This window comes from Trichechus manatus, unplaced genomic scaffold (assembly GCF_000243295.1).
Source record: "Trichechus manatus latirostris isolate Lorelei unplaced genomic scaffold, TriManLat1.0 scaffold00031, whole genome shotgun sequence".
Lineage (NCBI taxonomy): Eukaryota > Metazoa > Chordata > Mammalia > Sirenia > Trichechidae > Trichechus > Trichechus manatus.
This window is the reverse complement of record NW_004443967.1, coordinates 22,182,321-22,190,079: the sequence shown is the minus strand read 5'-3', so window position 1 is coordinate 22,190,079 and position 7,759 is coordinate 22,182,321. Positions and strand designations below refer to the sequence as shown.

Here is a 7,759-nt window from a genome sequence, read left to right as displayed (position 1 = left end):
CATCCACCCCCGGGGCGCACCTGCCCCCCGCCCGCACCACGGCATCCACTCCCAGGGCACACCTTCCTGGAGCCCGCACCTGCCCACCTTCCTGGCGCAGGGCTGCAGCTGATGGGCCACGTCTCTGTCGTTTGTTAAAAATGAATCTGAAGTTTGGGAGATAGAGGCTTCACTTTTGACCATGACCCAGGTTTACATGGTTAATTTTTTTTTCCTAATCAAGAATTCTGGGCCACGAGGCGAGACCAGCCTTGCAGTAGGTTTTGACTTCCCGGGAGGCAAGACTCGCCTGGCAGAGGGCAGTGGTGGGATCTTAGCCGACAGTTACCGGCCCCCCATTTTCCCCCGTTAGTTTCTGACAATTTGTTTTTTCGAGAGTGTGCTTTACAGATAATCTCTAGATCGTCTCTTGCTCCTGTATTTGTTTTTTTCTGCTTTGGACTTCATGTCTTCCCCAGTTGGTTTTTTTTAATTTGCCATTTCAGCGTTTTTTACGGGTGCAGTTCAGTGGCACCAGTTATGTTAACAACGTGCAACCATCACTAGCGTCTGTTGCCCAATTTCGCATCCACTGTTGGAATGCTCACTGCTTCCAGAACAATGACTGCCCCCCGGCAACCACAGGAAACTCTGGTCTCTGTACCTTTGCCTGTTGTAGGTGTTACACGTAATCCCCTGGTCTTCTGGTCAACTCTCATCTTCGAGTCTTCTGTTTGTAGCTACCAGATTATCACCTCTGTGTCCCCCAAGTCCCACCTCAAAGTTCGCTTCCTGTGAGTTTTACCAGCTTAGCTGTGAGCATGTTGAGAGCCGAGGCCCAGGCTCCCTCCCAGTAGGGCTCCAGTAATGACAGTGATAGCTGTCACCTTTCAGCACTTCCCATGGGCCAGACACTGTGCCAAGCCACTAGGTACACATCTTGTTTAATTCTCACACACTGAGGGGCCGATACCACTTCTACCCCCATGTGACAGATGAGGAAACTGAAGCCCCTGAAAATTGCAGAGATGGAGTTTGCATCTAAGCTGCCCACCCCAGAGGCAGAGCCCTGAGCCCCAGCACTGACCTCCCGAGTCAGTGCTGCCGAGAGCTGGGCCACCCCAGCCTGATGAGTCAGCCTGGTGGCCTGTCCCATGCTAGCACCCTTCCCAGCGTGGCCTTGCCAAGCTGTCCTCGCTCTGAGAGGCCCTGGGTGGGTGCGTCCCTCTTCTGTCAGTGTAAGAATGCACCAATGTTGCCGCGGTCTGTTCACGCTGCAGGTCCCGGGGCGCAGATGTGTCACTGCCAGGAGAGGGTGATGGAGGTCACGCAGAGGGTGCTCCTGAGAGTCAGGCCTAACCTGGGACGCCCACTCGGGGGCGTGGTGGGGCTGGTGCTTGTGGTTCACCAGGAGGCTCCTGGCATGGGTTGTGGGTCTCCTGGACCAAGGGCTTCCAAGGCAAGGGACGGGTCCCCTGGACTGAGAGCCCCTCCAACATAAAGGGTGGGTCCCCCGAACTGAGAGCCCCCTGAGACAAGCGATGGGTCCCCCAAACTGACAGCCCCCAACGTGAAGGGCAGGTCCCCTGAACCAATGGTTCCCTGACATGAGGGGCAGGTCCCTCTGGACTAGGGGTCTCCCTGAGACAAATGGCAGGTCACCCTGGACTGGGGTCTCCTGACAGGAGAGGGTGGTCCCCCTCTCTCCCTCCCCAGCACCTGGCCTGGTGGTGGCTCACGGGCTATTCTGCACAGGTGGCTCAAGCCTTAAGTTTTTGTACCGGAAGTATATCTCTGTTTTTGTTTTTTAAAACGTCTTTGCCAGTCTTTGGAACTTACAAGAAAGATGCTTCGAGACAAGCAAAGCAAGAAGAACTCGGGCCAGCACCTCCCTGTGTTCCCAGCCTGGGTGTACGAGCGACCTGCGCTGACCGGGGACTTCCTGACCAGCTCTGGGGTGGGCACAGACGCGGCTCTGCCCATAGGTACGTGGGGTACTGATGACGGTGGGGCGTTTCCTGACGCGTCTCCCTGTCGTGACCTTGACCTAGTTTGTGACGCAGATTTTACATCACGTGTGCTCAGGACCCAGTGTCCTGCAGTGGGTAGCGACCATTCCCGGGATGCCAGCCTCCAGTCCTGGTGCCGACCCCAGGGATAACGCTGGGGCTGACCCCAACCCTGACCCCAACCATGGCTGGCGCAGCCATGAGGCCAAGCGTGGGACGAGTTCACCACAGCTGCCTCGCCCAGAGCTGCCTCTCCTGGCAGTGCTATCTTCCTGCTCTCACGTGTGGCCCTTCTCCTGGCGAGGGCATCTCAGCAAGAGTCGGGTGGCCCGCCGTGGGACGGGCGGCCCTGGGAGGTGGCCCGCCGTGGGGCGGGTGGCCCTGGCCACAAGAAAACAGGAGGTGCCTGCTGTGGCCCTCGCTCCATGTGTGCAGGTGATGGAAATCGTGGAGTTCCTTAGAATTCAGAGGGATGTTTAGTGAGAACTTTTTTTTTGCCCCAGAGTAAAACCAGACTCACCAAGTTGTAGTTTTAAATGCTGTGGTACCATTTAACATTGGCAGCGTTTTCAGATTCCTGATTTCATCCTTTAAAAAGCTAATCGTTTGTCCTAACACAGAAGGTTTTTCTTTGTTTACCTCAAAAGAACCTGGCCTGCCGTCAGCACTCGGATGCGCGGTCGCGTCTCGTCTGGTCGCGGTGGTGGCCAGTGGCTCCTGGCCCAGGCCTTTCCTGGGGGGTTGGAATCTCAGCCCTCGGTACTCCCTGGAGTCCACCAAAGCCAAATGTACCGACTTGTTTTTTGTATCCACGAATGTCTGAGGCCCCTGAAGGAAGGGAGGGTGAGGGTGACTTTAACCAGAAAGATGAGGACAGTAGAAGGGTGGAGAGGGGTCAGCAGGGTGGAGCAGGGGACACTGGCTGCCCACAGACTCCGTCCCCCACCTTCCCAGGCGCTCTGCCCCTGACCTCCCAGGAGTCTGCCATTGTGGAGGACCTGCTGTATGTGCTGGCCGGTGTGGACGGCAGGTACATCACTGCGCAGCCCCTCATAGGCCGGCAGAGCCGCACCTTCCTCGTGGACCCCAACCTGGACCTGTCCGTCAGGGAGCTGGTGAACAGAATCCTCCCGGTGGCTGCCAGTTACTCCACTGTGACCAGGTGGGTCCCACGTGCCGGGACCACCTGGACTCAGCTGTCACAGCCAGAGGATCCCATGACTGCAGGGATCACGGGCTGTCTCAGACAAAGACCTCCCTCTGGTTATGGCCTAGCCTCGACCCTAATGTGGCCCTGAAGCCCAGGAAGTGCAGGGCCTGTGTCCCCTGCTCTGGCCCGTGTGCCCTCCCCCAGGTCCCCTCAGGACAGGAGGCTAAGCGAGTCACTTGCCATGAGGGGATGGGGCATGGACTGTCTGGCCTTCCCTCTGAGAAGGAAGGTACCCCCTTCTTCAGGGTGCTTTGTGCCTCCCTCCTGGCAGATTCATTGAGGAGAAGTCGTCCTTTGAGTACGGGCAGGTGAACCACGCTCTGGCAGCTGCCATGCGCACCCTGGTGAAGGAGTACCTGATCCTTATCACGCAGCTGGAGCAGCTGCAGAGACAAGGCTCGCTGTCGCTGCAGAAGCTCTGGTTTTACATCCAGCCGACCATGCGCACCATGGACATCCTGGCCTCCCTCGGTACCACGCCACCATCGCGGGCGCAGCGGGCCCCCAGGAGCCTGCAGGCGGCAGATAGAGGAGCGTCATGGTGGGGAGGGGAGGGGAGAGTTCTGACTGACCCTGGCTGCGGCTCCGGGTGTGTTGTTTCCGGATGCCTGGCATGAAGGTAGAGTCCCCATTGCTTCACGTCACGTGACTTTGTGGGAGGAGAGCTGTGACCGCTGCCCTTTATCCGCTAAATAAGCCGCTTGTCCCAGCACAAGGGCCAGGGGTTCACCGAGGAGGGCTCTTACGCCGCCTTCATTGGGGTGAGCGCTCCCTTCTTCCCCGCAGCTACGTCGGTGGATAAAGGCGAGTGTCTGGGGGGCTCGACTCTCAGCCTCCTCCACGACAGGAGCTTCAACTACACAGGGGACAGCCAGGCCCAGGAGCTGTGTCTGTACCTGACCAAGGCCGCCAGCGGGCCCTACTTCGAGATCCTGGAAAAGTGGATCTACCGGGGCATCATCGACGACCCGTACAGGTGGGCATCCCCAGAGGCATGGGCAGCCACAGCAGAAGCTACACCGGCCGGCTGCCTGGCAACGAGAAAGGCAGCAAACGTGCCCGCCGCTCTCCCGCAGCCGTGTTCTAGGCGTGAAGGAAGCGAGATGTCTCATGTTGGGCCTCTTAACCCCCTTTGTGTCGTGGACATCCTTCCCAGCCTGGCAAAACCTGGGCACGCCTCAGTATGACTTAGCCAAGTGCATGAAGTAAAATGCCCCACTCTCAGGAAATCCTGTTTTGTTGAGATACAGTCATCAAACTACGTTTTCAAAAGATCGTGATACAGAAATAGGTGTTTCTATACCAACAGACCAGACAAAGTCTAGTGGGACAGGCCTCGTAGGGAATGTGGTGTCAAAGCCACAGTGAGTGAGAGATGATTGAAGAGTTGGCAGCGTTGAAGGGTGACGTGAAAGCTGGTTTCTGTGGTGGCGTCACGTGTTGTCCAGTGGGAGCTGAGTGACGACGCATGTTGTGTGTGTGTTATTTTGGTACCTGCATCCATCACGAGGGAAATGCCGAGTTTAAAGAGAGCTGACTCTGAGCCCAGGCTGGCCACCAGCTCTGCACCGACGACTGTCAGATTACTGACTCAGGCGTCACACTTGGCCTTAGCGGGTCATCTCGGTGTGTTGCCCTGGTCTGGGTTCTGTCTCCTCTGTGCCGGCCTGGGCAAGCAGCACTCCTGCTCCAACTGCTCCTCCTTTCCAGCCCGGCCCCCCCCAGGGAAGTGCACCGGCAGCCTGAGCTGGCTGACGGTGCACACAGCCTGCCGTATCTGAGCGCACTCTGTCTTGTGCAGTGAGTTCATGGTGGAAGAGCACGAGCTGCGGAAGGAGAAAATCCAGGAGGACTACAATGACAAGTACTGGGACCAGCGGTACACCGTGGTGCAGCCGCACATCCCGTCCTTCCTGCAGAAGATGGCGGACAAAATCCTCAGCACAGGTGGGCTTCGGCAGAGCCCTCCTGACTTAGGAGCACTCTTCTGAGAGCCGAGAGCCCTGGAGTGGGGGGGGGCTGTCCCGCATTTGTGTCTAGGACATGGGCCCGGCCAGTGGGGTCACTGGGGGTCTCGCCCTCCTGGCCCTGGGGCTGCACTTTCCACGATGTGTGTGCCCCGTCCCCACCTTCCCAGAGCACGTGCGTCAGTCCCCCAGTGTGGAGTCCATTGTCCCTGTGCCCTGTAGCTGTGACCATTGCAGTGGCACAGGCTCCTGACAGCCCAGGGCTGTCACGTGGCAGAGCCCAGGCAGCAGTCAAGCCAGGCCTCAGGGTTGTCGGCGTGAGGGCGCCATGTCCATGTGATCCCGTGGTGCGAGGTGACTCACTCAGGTCCCTGACCCAGAAGGCAGTTGCACATCCGCCTTTCTCCTCTCCTTGCTGTCCTCCGTTTAACGCTCCCTCCCAGCCAGGAGAGATGGTCAGGGCTCTGCCTCCCAGGCCACAGTGCACGGTGCCCTAGTCACCGCCACCTGGGTTAGGGGCCTGGTTTAGAACGCTTGCAGGCCCAGCACACCTCCAGTGAGTTACCTGCACACATGTTGCCGAGGACGCACCATTTCAGATCTCAAAGCTGATCTTTCTCCAGAAGGTCTGGGGGATGATTTAGATTCTGGTTCTCGTAAGTCCTTTTTGAGTTTATTTCTGTGATCTTGGTTAGAAAACTCCAGAAAGAGCCATAGCAAGTAACAGCTCTTTAGCTTCCGGGCTTTTGTAAGGCCACTAGCCACTGCTTTCAGGCCCTGAGGGAGACGCGTTTCTCCCTTGGATACAGTGAGTTTCGGCCCCGTTCTTGTGCCATCTATTCTGTCTGCTGATAGCTAGCTTTGGACGAAGATCCCGAGGTTTCGGGCCTGAGACTTATCATAGGCATAGTGTAAACTTTCATCTGCCTTCCTCCCCCTTTCCCAGGAAAATACCTGAATGTGGTGCGGGAGTGTGGCCACGACGTCACTTGCCCGGTAGCCAAGGAGATCACCTACACGTTGAAGGAGCGGGCGTACGTGGAGCAGATAGAGAAGGCCTTTAACTACGCCAGCAAGGTCCTCCTGGACTTCCTGATGCAGGAGAAGGAGCTGGTTGCCCACCTGAGGTTCGGAGTGTGTATTAAGTTTAGTCAGCCTATAAGAGGGCTGATAATGACCTTTAGTGCAGTGTGGATCGTCTGATTGAGATGGGAAGGTCACTTTAAGGGTTGTCTTTTTAAAAATGGGAATGCTGCCACATTCCTTGGGATGCACACTCGCCCTCCTGCCACATTACACGGGACTCTGCACACTCGCCCTCCCACCACGTTATGCGGGACTGCACATTCGCCCTCCCGCCACATTCCATGGGACTGCACACTCGCCCTCCCGCCACATTCCATGGGACTGCGCACTCGCCCTCCCGCCACGTCACACGGGACCGTGCGCACTCGCCCTCCCGCCACGTCACACGGGACCGTGCGCACTCGCCCTCCCGCCACGTCACACGGGACCGTGCGCACTCGCCCTCCCGCCACGTCACACGGGACCGTGCGCACTCGTCCGCCCGCCACGTTACACGGGACCGTGCGCACTCGTCCGCCCGCCACGTTACACGAGACTGCACACTCACCTTTCTACCGTGTTGCACAGGACTTCACATACTCGTTCTCCCACCGCATTGCTGTTGTTGCCTCACGTTTGTGGGGTGCCAGCACCTGCAGGGGTGCCTGGGAGGTCACAGTGTCTGCCCCCAAGACCACTTTGTCTGAGGTGACGCAGAGCCCGCCACTCCCCACCCGTCCCTGCGTGATTGGTCCAGAGCCCCCGCGCCTTTGCCTGTCAGCACCTGCTAGTGTCACAGCCTGGATGGAGTGGGGAGTAGTCTGAGTGCCCCCCCCAGAGATTTGTTTGTGACTCCTGCCCCCTCCCTTGTCCTTCTTTAATTTTCTGTGTGTGAGCCCTTAACGCCTTGTGTGCACTGTGTGCCCACAACGCCCGTAACACCTCCGCAGGGCCTGCCCACCTGCAGACACTGGTGTTTGTGGCAGGCCTCTCCTCTGATGCTGGCCTTCATGGCGGGCCTCGCCTGTGATGCTGACCTTGGTGGCGGGCCTCTCCTCTGATGCTGACCTTCGTGGCGGGCCTCGCCTGTGATGCTGGCCTTGGTGGCGGGCCTCGCCTGTGATGCTGGCCTTGGTGGCGGGCCTCGCCTGTGGTGCTGGCCTTCATGGCGGGCCTCGCCTGTGATGCTGACCTTGGTGGCGGGCCTCTCCTCTGATGCTGGCCTTCATGGCGGGCCTCGCCTGTGGTGTTGGCCTTCGTGGCGGGCCTCGCCTGTGATGCTGGCCTTGGTGGCGGGCCTCGCCTGTGGTGCTGGCCTTGGTGGCGGGCCTCTCCTCTGATGCTGACCATCATGGCGGGCCTCGCCTGTGATGCTGACCTTGGTGGCGGGCCTCGCCTGTGATGCTGGCCTTCGTGGCGGGCCTCGCCTGTGGTGCTGGCCTTCGTGGCGGGCCTCGCCTGTGGTGCTGGCCTTCGTGGCGGGCCTCGCCTGTGATGCTGGCCTTCGTGGCGGGCCTCGCCTGTGATGC

At 58.9% G+C, this 7,759-nt stretch overlaps 1 protein-coding gene across 4 annotated transcripts in view; it reads left to right on the top strand.

Annotated features, from left to right (window-relative positions):
- The window catches only part of TUBGCP2 (tubulin gamma complex component 2), a 24,660-nt gene that overhangs the window by 5,801 nt on the left and 11,100 nt on the right, over positions 1-7,759 (top strand). For 3 of the 4 annotated variants that reach the window (XM_023730070.1, XM_023730069.1, XM_023730072.1), the window contains exons 5-10: positions 1,805-1,964; positions 2,943-3,150; positions 3,470-3,669; positions 3,985-4,174; positions 5,000-5,145; positions 6,112-6,292. In XM_023730070.1, the coding sequence (XP_023585838.1) occupies positions 1,805-1,964; positions 2,943-3,150; positions 3,470-3,669; positions 3,985-4,174; positions 5,000-5,145; positions 6,112-6,292 (1,085 nt within the window). The remainder of the gene's footprint in view (positions 1-1,804; positions 1,965-2,942; positions 3,151-3,469; positions 3,670-3,984; positions 4,175-4,999; positions 5,146-6,111; positions 6,293-7,759) is intronic. The other variant, XM_023730071.1, reaches the window with a different exon arrangement.